The 14,539-nt window shown below is 46.1% G+C and overlaps 1 protein-coding gene across 1 annotated transcript in view; it reads right to left on the reverse strand.

Moving 5' to 3' along the window:
* Window positions 1-14,539, reverse strand: part of CLIP2 (CAP-Gly domain containing linker protein 2) — a 141,611-nt gene that overhangs the window by 82,302 nt on the left and 44,770 nt on the right. Inside the window, exon 2 of the mRNA XM_044675620.1 lies at window positions 644-1,089. Within this exon, the coding sequence (XP_044531555.1) occupies window positions 644-1,089 (446 nt within the window). The remainder of the gene's footprint in view (window positions 1-643; window positions 1,090-14,539) is intronic.

The following is a 14,539-nucleotide window of genomic DNA, read 5'->3' on the forward strand; positions in this document are numbered from 1 at the left end:
AAGCTTAGAAAGCAGAGAAGGGCAGCAGGAGAGAAGGCGGAGCGAGGGGCGCCCCCTCCGGTGCCCGGGCCTCGGCCAGGGCGGCCAGGCGGAAGGCAGGGGAGGAGGTGGCGAGCCGCGGTGACCCGCTGCCAGAGGCCTTCCCCGAAGTCACCTCGTGTCCGGGCCGATTTCCACCTCCGGGTAACACGTGAGTTCCTAGCTTAAAAGCTGGACGTGACCTCAGAGGTCGTCTCCTCCGACGCCCCATTTTACAGAGGGAGAAACTGAGGCCCAGGAACCTGCCCAAGATCACGAGGGAAGTAAAAATCTCCAGACATCCCCCAAAGCTCCTTAGGAGTCAGGAAGACTCGTCTTCTTGAGTTCAAACCTCTCGGGCACGTAGACCTTGGGCAAGTCATTGAATCCTGCTGGCCTCCGTTTCCTCATCTGTCAAGTGAGCTGGAGAAGGAAATGGCCAACCACTGCAGGATCTCTGCCAAGAAAACCCGACCGGGGTCCCAAAGAGGCGGGAGTGACTGAAAGGACAGGCGGGTAACCGAGCTCCGCTCCTCCACACCCCTCCTACCCCTCCCTGCCCCCCAATCTTAGGGCCGCCGGGCTGGAGCCCCCAAGTCCCGAGTTCCAGCTGCCGCCGCCTCACCGCAACCCGGGCAAGTCGTGGAGCCTCTGCTTGGTTTCCTCGAGTGTTCGGCGTGGAACGGCGGCACCTACCTTGCGGGGCTGGTCGTGGCGAGGCTTGGAGGACTCTCCGGGAGAAGTCCTGGGCTCGGCGCCCGGAGCCCGCGGAGCCGGTCCAAACGCCGCTTCTGTCCCCTCCCCTTTCAAAAGCAGGAATGGCTCCGCCGGGCGGCTCGGCCCGAGCCCGGGCAGTGGGGGAGGCGGCTTCCGGGGAGCCCCCAGCCCAGGCTCCGGGGCGCCATGTTGCTCCCCTAGGCTCAAAGGCGGTAAGCCCGGGCGGGAGCGAGGCGGGCGAGCCGGTCATTAAAGGGTGCCGTTTCCCAGGCCGGCCTCCGTAGCCCGAGCAAACAAGCCTCCTTTGTAGCCGCTCTCCATTGTCCACGCCCGGGGCGAAAACACGCCCGGAGGCTGCATTTCAGGGTTTCCATTACAACCGGCCGGACGGCCTGAAGTTACAGAATTTCCACTCCGTTAGGCGGCTCCCTCTGGGGGCGCCCCGGCTCTGGGGGGGCCCTAAGTGGGTCACAGGCGCCCCGGCCTGGCGGGAAGCGGGGAGAGGGGAGGGATGGGAGCGGGGCTCCTGGGCCGGTGCCCCGCCTCGCGGCCCCCTCCCCGACCCTGGCTCCGCTTCCCTCTCCCGGAGCAGCCATTAGCCGGCACTCGGAGGTCCATTAGGGAAAGAAGCCGCCCAGACTCGGTGTCTGCTCTGAGAAGCCTCCGGTGGGCCGTGTCGGCCCGGAAAGGGCAGGCCGAGGCCTCTCCCGTCCCTGGTCCTCCTTCGTCCTCCACTACCAGGTTGGGAAGGCCCCAGCCTCCGCCCCAGGCCCGCGGCCAGTCCTGCCTCTGGGCCCCTCTCTGGCTGAGGAAGGCCGCAGCCTCCGGGAGCCTCTGTTTCCTTTACTGTAAAATGGGTCTCTGAGTCCTTGTCAAGGCAGAATCAAAGAAAAGAAAGCATGCCCGAAGGAGAGAAGAGCTGCCTGCCTCAGGGAGAGGAAGTCCTGGGTTCTGATTCTGATTCTGACTCATCTTGGCTGTGTGAGCCACTAAACCACTCTGAATTGTAGCTTCCTCCCGGATAAAAGGCCAACCACCACCACCCCAATAATAAGATCCATCTCTGGGGTTCTTAGGAGGCTGGTGACTGCTTAGTACAGAAAGCCAGGCATTTTTGAAACTCTTATCATTTTATTTTATTTATTTTTTTAAACCCTGACCTTCCCCTTTAGAATCAGTACTGTGTATGGGTTCCAAGGCAGAAGAGTAGAAAGGGCTAGGCGAGGGGGGGGGGAGGGGAGGAGGAAGTGACTTGCCCAGGGCCACACAGTGAGGAAGTATCTGAGGTTAAATTTGAACCCAGGACCTCTGGTCTCCGGACCTGACTCTCCACCTAGCTGTCTGCCAAAGTCTATCACTTTAAAGTGCCCAGGGAATAGAGAGCCTTAGTTTGAGATCTCCTCCCTTGAAGTCTTACGGAGGCACAGTCCTGGCCTTTGGGGAGTTTACAGTCTGACAGAGTGACCAGGCGCAGGCCGGAGAGCCAAAGGGCCGAGGATCCCACAATCGGGAGGAGGCAAAGAGCGACTCGAGGTCAGACCCCAACGCACCATCTCCCCTTTCGGGGGCTCTGTGGGTGCTGCCCAGGCTGGAAGGCTCCTTCCTTGTCTCTCTCTTCCTTCAGGGTCAGACGCCTCCTGTGTCTCCCATCGTCTGTGTGTTCTCTTCCCTCCTAGGATGACCTGCAGCCGCCTCTCTGGAGGCAGGAGGTAACCCTGGGATCTTGGCTCTCTCAGCATGCGGATCCACACTGGTGGCAACCTCTATTCTTAGAGAGGGACCACGATCACACTGGGGCTGGACTTGAACTCGGGTCTCTGGACTCCCCCATGCTACTTCTCAGACCTTATCTAGATATACTTTTTTTTAAAAAAAAACCTTTACCTTGGAATTCATACAGAGTATTCTTTCCAAAGCAGAAGAGTGACAAGGGTTAAAGCAACTGGGGTTGAGTGACTTGCCCAGAGTCATCCATCTAGGAAGTGTCAGAAATCAAACTTGAACCCAGCACCTCCCATCTTCAGGCCTAGCACTCTACTCACCAAATTGCCCCTATTTATACTTTTAATGTTATCGTTCAGTTACTTCAATTGTGTCCAAGTCTTCATCTCACAGAAAAGATGAGAAGGTTGCACTAGATGACCTCAAAAAGCCCTTCCAGCTCTAAAGCTAGGATGCGATGATGCTCTGGGCCTCAGTTTACCCATCTGTAAAATAAGCTGGTTGGATCAGATGCCTTCCATGGTTTCCTTCTGCCTCTAAACCTAGGATCCTCTGACCTCTCTGGGTCTCAGTTTATCCATCTGTAAAATAAGCCAGTTGGATCAGATGCTTTCCATGGTTTCCTTCTGCCTCTAAACCTAGGATCCAGGGGCAGCTGGGTAGCTCAGTGGATTGAGAGTCAGGCCTAGAGATGGGAGGAACTAGGTTCAAATTTGGCCTCAGACGCTTCCCAGCTGTGTGACCCTGGGCAAGTCACTTGACCCCCATTGCTCACCCTTCCCACTCTTCCACCTAGGAGCCAATACCCAGAAGTTAAGGGTTTAAAAAATAAATAAGTAAATAAAAATAAACCTAGGATCCTCTGACCTCTCTGCGCCTCAGTCTCCCAAGTGGACTGCAGACATGTCTATCTATCTGACAGTCACCTCCCTAGGCTTGTTTAAATGAGATCATATTTATTTTAAAATGCTTAGGACCGTTCCTGGCACATAGTAGGTGCTTAATGATTATTCTCTTTCCTTTTCCCTCCTTTCCTAATGCCAAGGAGAGACTGAGTGAACCCCCTTTTAACAGCAGGATGCTTTCCATATATTCCCTCATGGATCCCCATAGTGATCCCCATTTTACAGATGAGGAAACAAAGGTCAGGCAGGTTAGGTGATCCCCCGGTGACCGTCCAAGGGGTATGAGAGGAGAGACCTCAAGGGCCGTGCAGAAAGAAGAGGGCACAAGAGAGGACCACCATGAGGGGACGGGAGAGGCAAAGGCGCAGCGAATCTCCAGGGCAGGGTCGGTGCCTAGAAGCCACGAGGCGGCCGCCTCAGAGGGGAGGCCCTGGAGCCAGCATTGCCTCTGCTCACGGTTTAGTCTGCCTGTCCCCGCTAGCCCTCGCCAGCTAAGTGCTCCCTGGGCCAGCCTGGCTCCATACAGAGCAATTAAGAGGGACGATGCAAGAGCGATGCTTGTCGGGGCTGGACGAGGCCGCTCGGCGAGCCCTTCTCCCCCGGGATCCCGCAGGGACGGCAGGCAGAGGGCCTTCTAACCATCAGACCCCCAAGGACTCTCTTTCCATCACCACCTTTTGTTAAACCAGCTGCCAGACATCATCCGTCCCTGCCAGGAGAAGCGGCCCCAAAGCCTCCTTCCCTTTTTATATCTGCTCATCTCATCTACCCAACTGATGCTCTTCCAGAAGTGCGTGGCCCCAACCTCCTTCCCAGGAAACCAGGGAGACACACCATGTTGCGTGCTGGGGTGTGGGAGGAAGCCACCCACAGCTGGGGAAGCCGGGAGACGTTGTCCCTCCAGGCTGGGCAGATTCATCTCAGCTGTTTTCCTAGTGAGGTCAGTCCTGGGACCAGAGGGAGAGGGACAGGAAGAGGATGGAGGAGGAAATCCAGGGAGAAGAGGCTGCAGAGACCCGGAGGGGATGCTTTAGTCCCAACCAGGCCGAGGGGCTTCCCAGGGTCCCCAGTCAGGTAGCAGCAACTGTAGATGAAAACAGCTCCTGCCTTCTGGAAGCTTCCCATCTAGTTTACCCGCTAGTTAATGAAATAGAAGATCAACAAGAGAACCACCGCTAGCTAGCAAGGACAACAACATGTAAACGCCTCATCACACACGAGATCTATTCAGAGTTGTTGTTCAGTCGGGTCCAAGTCTCTGCGATCCCACTTAGGGTTTTCTTTTTTCTTTTTTTAAAACCTTTACCTTGTCTTGGTATCCACTCCAAGACAAAAAAGCAGGAAGGGCTAGGCAGTTGGGGTTAAATGACTTGCCCAGGGTCATACAGCTAGGAAGCATCTGAAGCCAGATTTGAACCCTGGTTCCCCCCAACTCCAAGCCTGATGATCTATCCACTGTGCTCCCTAGCTGCCCCAGTGGGGTTCTCTTGGCAAAGTTCCTGGAGTGGTTTGCCATTTCCTCCTCTAGCTCATTTCACAGATGAGGAAACTGAGACGGAGGATGAACTGACTTGCCTAGTCACCTAGATAGTAAGTATCTAAGCTAAGATTTGAACTCAGGTCCTCCTGACTCCAGGCCAGGTGCTGTCTTCATGGATTCACCCATCAGAGGAGATGGAAAGCAATCTGAAAGGGAAAGGCAACAATAAATCAGGCCCCGGATTGGGCCCTGGATTTGAATTCTTCCTCTGCCACCAACTCACCAACTCTATGTCTTCGTCTCTCAAAGAAAGTTGAAGAATGGCCAAACAAATTATGTCCGTGAACACGATGAAGTATTACTATGGCATATGAAGAAGGATCGACACAAAGGATTTAGAGAAGAGAAGGGAAGACTTAGATGAGCTGAAACGAAGTGAGAAGACTTGGGAAAATAGTCCAAATAGCCAATGACGACAATGGAACCCAACAACCACCACCTGAGAGCTGAGCGTTGAACCAAGGAGCAAAGACTTGCAGCATCGGCTGGTACTGAGAGAATAGAGAAATCCCTCCCTTCCTCCGTTCTTTGCGCACTCTCCAATCTGGCTGAGCCACAACTGCCTTTTCTTCCTCTTTCTCTTTTTATTCTCTGTTACAAGGGATGACTTGATGGATGGGGAGGTAGAAAGGATACATTGGGAAATGATAAAACAAATGACTTCAGGGCAGCTGGGTGGACACGTCCTCGATGTGAGACCCTGGGCAAGTCACAACCCCAGCTGCCTAGCCCTTACCGCCTTGGAGCCCATACACAGCATCAGTTCTAAGATGGAAGGTAAGAATTACCCACCCATAAAAAAAGACACTGAAACAGATCTTTTTAACCATGCTTAGAAAGTTCAAAGGCAAGAATAAACAGATCCTACAACAATGTCCATCTGCTTGCCACCTGTCCTTAAGGAGTTGCCTCTCCCAAGTCCCCAGCTTGCAAGTACTTTCCAGCTACCTCGAATAGATCTTGTCTGTCCCTAGGTGTTTGCCTGCTATCTCCCCCATTAGAATATGAGCTTCTTGTGGCCTAGCCATACCAGGTCTCAAGCTGTACTATAAAGCAATAATCATCAAAATAGTTTGGTACACGCTAAGAAATAGAATGATAGATCAATGGAAGAGATTAAAAATACAGGGGCAAATGACGTTAGCCACCTAGTGTTTGATAAACCCAACAATCCCTTTTGGAATAAGAACTCGCTCTTTACCACAAACTGCTGGGAAAATTGGAAACCAGTATGGCAGAAACTAGGTATAGACCAATATCTCATACCGTATACTAAGATACGGTTAAAATGGATATAAGATTTAGGTATAAAAAGTGATCCCTTGGGGGTAGCTGGGTAGCTCAGTGGATTGAGAGTCAGGCCCAGAGACATGGGTGGTCCTGGATTCAAATCTGGCCTCAGACACTTCCTAGCTGTGTGACCTTGGGCAAGTCACTTGACCCCCATTGCCTACCCTTACCACTCTTCTGCCTTGGAGCCAATACACAGTATTGACTCCAAGATGGAAGGTGAGGGTTTAAAAAAAAAAAGAGTGATCCCATAACTAAATTAGGGAAACATAGGATAGTTTACCTGGCAGATCTATAAATAAAAGAACTTATGATCAAACAAGAGATAGAAAGCATTATAAGATGTAATCTGAAGAATTTTGATACACATTAAATTAAAAAGCTTTTGTACAAGCAAAACTCATATAACAAAGATTAGAAGGGAAGTAACAAACAGGGAAAATTTTTCATAACAAATTTCTCTGATAAAAGTAACATTTCTCAGATTTATAGTGGACTAAGTCAAACAAACAAGAATAAAAGCCATTCCCCAATTAACAAATGGTCAAAGGATATGAACAAGTAATTTTCAGATGAAGAAATCAAAGCTATCAATAATCATATGGGAAAATGTTCTAAATCCTTCTTGATTAGAGAAATGTAAATTAAAACAAACCTGAGGTACCATCTCACATCCCTCAGATTGGGCCAATATGACAGTAAAGGAAAGTGATAAATGTTGGAGAGGATGTCGCAAAATTGGAACACATGCATTGTTGGTGGAATTGTGAATTGATCCAACCATTCTGGAGGACAATTTGGAACTATGTCCAAAGGGCTATAAAACTGTACCTACCTCTTGATCCTATAATAACTATATCCCAAAGAGATAAAAAAAGGGGGGGGCGGGGGGGAAGCCCTATTGAATAAAACTATTTATAGCAGCTCTTTTTGTGGTGGATATCCATCCACTAGGGAATGGTACATGATGGTGATGGAAAACTATTGTGCTCTAAGAAATGCTGAACAGGATGATTTTAGAAAAAGTTGGAAAGATCTTCATGAACTGATGCAGAGTGAAATAAGCAGAACCAGGAGGATATTGTACACAGTAACAGCAATATTATATGATGATCAACTGTGAAACCTTGGCAACTCTTAGCAGTGCAATGATCTGGGACAATCCCTAAAGACTTATGATGGAGAATGCTATCCACCACCAGAGAAAGAACTGTTGGAGTCAGAATGCAGATCAAAGCATACTATCTTTCCCCTCAGTGTATTTATGATTTTATTTGAGGGTTTTGGTTTTGTATGAATGCGCTCTTACAACAATGTACAATATGGAAGTGGGTTTTACATGAGTAAAAAAAAGAATTTTTTAATAATTTACAATAATTTCAATTTCATTTAAAAATCTTTTAAAATAATTTTAATTTAGTTTTTAAATCTTTTAAAATAATTTTTAAAAAGAATGTGAGCTTCTTGAAGGCAGGGACAATGGGATTGGGGGGAGGAGGAGATGCATTTCTATGAAACCCCAGCTTGCTCTTAACACAGTGCCCCACCCACAGGAAATACCTGATAAATGTTTGTTGACTGCTTGTCTGATGACAGTGGTCAGAAGCAAGGCCCCAGCTAGAAACTTGCCAAGAGGAAGTTGACAAATTGGGAAGAACTTAAGTGCTTTAAGCTTCCCATGGAAATTTTTCCAGAAGCCCTTTTTCTAAGCCAGGCAAGTCTGTGGCCCCTTGGGCCACGAGCAGAGGGCTATAATGCCCCCCAGCCCCATTCTTCACCTCATTTCTCTTTTTTGGCAGGGGCAGACTAGGCTCTGTCTTCTCGGTTCCTGACCCCTTAGTTTTATGGTAGTTTATAGGTGGCAGGGCGGAGCGAGGAAAGAAAGGGCCAAGAACACAAAGTTCAGGAGATTGGCAGCTGCAGCCTCTGTGGTAGTAATCCTCAAAGGAAGAGGGTTTTCTGTGGCCACAGCTGGACACCCAAGATGGACAGTCTAGGAGGAATTCTAGCTCGGGAGTTTTGCAAGTGTGCTGGCTGCTCCCAGGCCCTCAGTCCCCTGCAGAGCTCCTAACCCAGGCCCCATGTGACTCCCCATCAATGAGCCACTGTTGGGGCATAAATCAAGAGGGGCTTCATGGCCATTAGTATCATATTCCCGTGGTTTTCTTCTCCTATCAGCACTATTGTTTGGGAGGCAGGCCTAGGAAACAGTATGTCTCTAAGTGCCGTATTATAATTATTTTGCTGGCCTGGAGATTTCCCCCATGGAAGGAGCTCCTCATGAGGAAACTCCCTATATCAAAGTAGAACAGAACCTGCTCCACGGTTGAAAATCCAAGAGTTTCCCCTGAGAAGTGATACAATTTACTAAGGGGCACACAGTTGGGATTTGGAAGGAGCAGGACTCAAATCTAGGTCTTCCAGACTCCAAGGCTAACCCTCTATCCACCATGCCGTGCCTCTCATCAGCTCCCATGCCCCTGACTTCATTCAGTCCCGCCACTTCCTCTATATTCCATATTCTTGGCTCTTATCACCAAGGCCAACCTCTCTACATTCACTCTTGTTCTCATTCCCCTTCTGCTTCCCCCACCCTGTCCTCTCCCCCAGAAGGACCCATCTCTCCAATCTTTACTCTCTCCCCATCTGCTGGCCCTTCCCTGTTGTCTGCAAACACACTCAGCCTCCCTAGCCTCAAAAAAAAACACAAAAAAAAAAAAACCTTCCCTAGGATAGCTGCCACCTTCCCCACAAGCTCTTGTCCTCTATTGCTCCTCAAAAGAGCTGTCCACCTTTGGTACCCCCACGACCTCAGCTCCCTCTCTTCTTGATGGCCTGTCAGCCCATCTCTCAACTGAAACTCCTTTCCCTAAAGCTACTAAGGACCTCCTAATTGCCAAACTGGATGGCCTTTTCTCCCTCCCCATCTTTCTTGGCTTCTCTGGAGCCTTGGATGCGGTTGACCAGACCTTTTCTCCTACATTCTCTTTCCTCTCTGGGTTTCTGTGATGATGCTCTTTGGTTTCCATTAATACCATTGCTGATTAATCATCCATTTGTTGCTGGGAACTTCTTCCCTTTTCTTTCTATACACGCTTCTTTTTTAAAAATCCTTTCCTTCCACCTTAGAATCTAGACTATGTACTGGTTCCAAGGCAGAAAAGTGGGAAGGGCTAGACATATGGGAGTTAAGTGACTTGCCCAGAGTCACATAGGAGATAAACTCAGAAACTAGCTAGAGGGGTAGGGAAGGGAAGTTTCTAAAAAGCAAAGGGATAAACCAGCAAGGCTAAACTCGGACCCTACCTTACTTGTAAAGGAAGCTCCCAGCCCAGAATCTGCCTCCCAAGGTGCTGCTCAGATGGTCTGGGCAAGGTCACTTCAAGATCAAACAAATCAACAAGATGACTTTCGTGACTGAGTCATTTCAGACATGTTTGACTCTTCATGACCCCATTTGGAGTTTTCTTGGCAAAGATACTGGAGTGGTTTGTCCTCTCCTTCTCCAGCTCATTTTACAGATGAGGACACTAAGGCCAACAGGGTGAAGTAACTTATCCAGGGTCACACAGCTAGAAAGTGTCTGAGGCCAGATTTGAACTCACGAAGATGAGACTTCCTGTTTCCAAGCCCAATGTTTTATCTACTGAGCCATGTAGCAGCCCACCAATATTTTCAAGTTACTCTCAGTTTACAGTTTATCCACTTTCTTATCTGTTGCACCTTTGGCCAGCTGAGCAAATCTTAGGATAACAAGATGAGTGAAATGGAAAACGCAAATGGAACAAAGTTTCTGAAGGGATTGTGTCAGTCTCCCTTTGTGCCCTCACTTCAATATCTGAGCCTCATTTAGCTGAGTGTTGCTGATGCAGATGCATCATACTGTACAAATGCTTTAAGGAGGCAACACTCCCAGGAGCCCTCTCGGCAGGTCTTCTAAGCATCACCCCAGTGATGCCCTTTCCTCAGCCTATTTTCATCTCCATTTTCTATCTACTAACTAGCCAGGCCCAATACTCGGAAGCTGAAACAGCCCAAGATGTCACAGTAGCTGCTGTGGAATTGGCCAGGACTTGCATTCACTCATTTCCCTCCTTTAAAAAAGAAAATGAGTTCTTGATTCCTCAAACATGGAAATTTAATGATATTCATTTTCTTGACTTTTTTTTTTAAAGATGACTTTGGTTTTTCCTTATTCCCACCACTGACATTTATAAAGGTAATTCACACTAATGGAGAGAGAGAGGCAGAGGCAGAGAGAAACAGTGAAACAGAGACATAGAGATGCAGAGAGAGACAGAGACACAGAGAGACAGAGACATATGCACATAGAGAAAGAGAGAGAGAGAAAGACAGAGAGAGACAGACAGAGAGACAGAATCAGAGAAAAAGACAGAGACAGACAGAAAGACAGAGAGAGAGACACTCAGAGAGACTGGGAATCAGGACTATCCGGGGTTAGCATACCTCCTTTGGCATTCACTATCAGTGAATCATTTAATTTCTTAATGCTGGTCATGATCTCCCACAGGTATCTATACTCTCCTGCCTCCAACTCTTTGCTTGAGATGTTTTTTAGGACCAGAATTGCCATTCCCACTTCCAACCTTGAAGATGTAGCTGATGACACTCCTTCCTTGGAGACTCTCCTAACAGCCTGGCCAGATACCTGGGCTTCACCTTTCACTTTGAGGTTTACCAGACAGCCAGATGGGTGGACAGAAAGATAGACATAAATAGATAGAATATATATGCATATGCATATATATCTATATAAGTAAATATACACTACAGATTTATAGGTATATTATTTAGATCAGCTCTTATAGGTATATTATATATACATTATATGAGCAAATAAATATGTAAGTTATATATAATTAATATATTATCCACAGCAATTATAGGTATATTATAGATGTCTTATGTGCATACATGTAAATAAACACATGCAAATATGTAGCTATTATAGGTATATTATATATCCATGTGTTATAGGTATATGTGTGCACATATATAAGCAGATAATACCTGTGTACTACAATAACAGAAATATTGTGCAATGACCAACTGTTGAGGACTAAACTATTATCAGCAAAGCCAATTCCCAGGAGATCCACAAGCCCCATGATGAAACATGCTCTCCACAGCCAAAGAGGGAACTGTGGGAGTGTGACCACAGATCACAGCCTGTCATCTTCCCCTTTATTTCCTTCATGAGTGTTTTCTGTATGTGTGATAAGTGTCGTCTGTCATGGCATGAGCAATATGGAAATATATACTGCATGAAAGTGCTACTATAACCTATATCAGACTATTTACTGCCTTGGCGTGGGGGAAGGAGGGAGGAAGAAAATCTGAATCCTAAAATGTCAGAAAACAATTGTCAAAAAGTGTTTCTATGTATAATTGAAAAAAAGGAATTAATACAAATTAAAAATATATAATACATGCATACTATATCTATATCCATATCCATATTATATATGTGCTATATACAAACATCTATTATAGGTATATTCTCTATTTAGCTATTATACATTATAGATATATTATAGATATAATATATAGATATATTATATGTTGTATATTATATATCATATATAGATACACATGTATTTCATATGGATATATATCATATATAGATATATACCTATTTTATATAGAGAGATATATTATATCAAATACAGATATCTTATATATCTATTTTATATATAGATATATATCACATATAGATATCTTATATATCTATTATATCTATTATATTATATATTACATAAAGATACCATATATCTATTTTATATATAGATGTATTGTATATTTTATATATATATCACATATCTATAGATATACAATACATATATATATATCTATTTTGTATATAGATATATCATATATACAATACATTATATATTGTAAGAAAAAAAACTAACATTGGTTTTGTTCTTTCTCCCTTTTATTTCCCTTTTATCTCCGAATTATTGTAAGTTTTAATTTGATTATGTTTCCATGATCCATTGGGGGAGATGGGTCTCCCAAAGGATCACAGGGGGGAAGGTATTGTTGGAAAATCTTGAACCCCTGAAACTACATTACCCAAACTTCCTTTCTGTATTACCCACAATTCCTTTTGCCTTGTATATATGTGCATGGTTACATGGTATGTATTTAATTTGGGTTTATTCTGCCACACCCTCTCTCTCTTGCACATGGATGGAGTAGTGAGCAGTCCTTGTGGCACGAGCCTCTCTCTTGTACGTGAGGTGAGTGGAAAAGGTTCCCCGTGTTTCTCTAGCTCTCTAATTTAATATTAATAAATCTTTATAAATATCATACTTTGGAGGCATTGAATATTAATTTTAAAACCTACAATATACATTATATATAGATATAATATATATTACATATGTCCAGACAAACATATAATTAACTAAAAATATGCATATTATATAACACATTCAATAACATGTGTATTGTATGCATATACACATATGCATATACATACATGAATATACATGACAAAGTCTTTGTCATCAAAATAACAACTCTGTTATTATTATAACAGGAAGTATTATTCATGGCATTGTTATCATTATTACCCCCCATTTACAGATGGGGAAACAGGGGCTTTAAGGCTCAGTAAAGCGACGTGCTCAGGGTCACAGAGCTAGTAGAATTCCCACTCAGGACATCTTCCTCAAATCCACTGCCCAAGCCAATACGGTTGCCCCCTGTGAGTCTGGCTTACTTCCCTCCCATTGGGCCATGAGTTCCAAGGGAGCAAACGTGGCGTCTCATTTGACCTTTCTGCCTCCACCCGGGACAGTCCTCTGTAACCGGGCATCAGTCAGCTTGGCTGATGTTGGCAATGAGGAAGGCAGAGCTGGCCTTGAAATAAGGAGAAACTCCCTAAGAACGAGGCCGTTGGCTCTTTTATTTGTGGTCCCAAAGACTGGAAAACAAGTGGATGCCCTTGTAGGGGAACAGCTGAACAAACTGGAGGACCCAGATGGAACGGAGTGTGTCTGAGCTGTGAGAAATGATGAGTACGGAGAGCCCAGAGAATCCTGGGAAGACGGAGCCAGAGTGGCGTGACCAGACCCAGGAATGAAGGTTCCTACAATCAGGCGACTGGAAAGAGGGATCTACAGGCAACTGAACGCGAGATCATTATAAAGACAAAGCTTGCGCTGAAGAAGAAATGAGAGAATGTTCTTCCCTCTCTTATTTGGAGACGTGGGGGTTATGGATGTGAAGCGGCATGTAAAGTGTTAGAGCCTGTTGGCGTGTTGGTTAGTTTGATTAACATGCTTTCTGCCCTCCTTTTTTCCTCTTTGTTAGGTAGGATGGCTCGCTGGAGCAGAGAAGGGAGGGATACATTCTGGAACAAAAGTAGAACAAAAAAGTATATATTGACCAGCATGCTTTAATGAATTACATTTAGGTATTAGTTTATGTGTTGCTTTTTTCATTTGTTTTAAGGATTACAGCGGTTCAACAATCCAACAGGCTGCTTGCTAAGGTAGTGAGTCCCCTGTCGCTGGAAGTGTTCAAGCAGAGCCTAAATAGCCGGTTGTCTGTGGGTACCTGTTGTTGGTGACAGGATTCTTGCATTAAAGCCCTTTCCTCTTGAGGATTCTACACCTTTCTCAAAATATTAATTTTTAGAGGGGAGAAAGGAAAGAAAATAGATTTTTGTTCATAAAAAATGAAATTTAAATTGAAAAATTAATCTATAAACGAGGGCTCCTTCCTAGATAACCAAAGAAAGATGGCGGACCTAGAGCTGGAAGGGCCCTCAGAGGCTATCTAGTTCAAGCCCAACTTTTACAGATGGGGAAACTGAGGCCAAGAGAATGGATTTGGCTTGTTACTTGGGCATCACACAGACAAGAAGTGACCTGGTCAGGATTCAAACCCAGGTCCTATGACATCAAGCCCAGGATTCTTTCCATATCAATACTCTGTCATGCTTCCTCCTAGGCTCATGGGATCATATACAGATTAGAACTAGGAAGGACCTCAGAGGCCATCCCATTCAATCCTCTTATTTTACAAATAAAGAAACTGAGGCCTGGGGCCATTAAGTTACTTGCATAGAGTAAGTGTCAAAGGTAGGATTCGAATTCTGGACCCTCCCTCTTCTCAGGACCTCTGGGAGAAGAAAAGAGCCAGAGGGAACCAGGCCAGAATATTTGTGGGTGTGTCGGAGGGATTTATCTTAAAAGTGAGGCCTCTCTTTCCAGATACCAAGAAGTGGTATCTCAGCCACTCTAGGGAGAGCTGCGATGGCCATGCCAAGGCAGGCCAGAGTGCCCGGGCAACGCTTCCCCCCATCCCCCACCCC

Source organism: Gracilinanus agilis, chromosome 4 (genome assembly GCF_016433145.1).
Source record: "Gracilinanus agilis isolate LMUSP501 chromosome 4, AgileGrace, whole genome shotgun sequence".
Lineage (NCBI taxonomy): Eukaryota > Metazoa > Chordata > Mammalia > Didelphimorphia > Didelphidae > Gracilinanus > Gracilinanus agilis.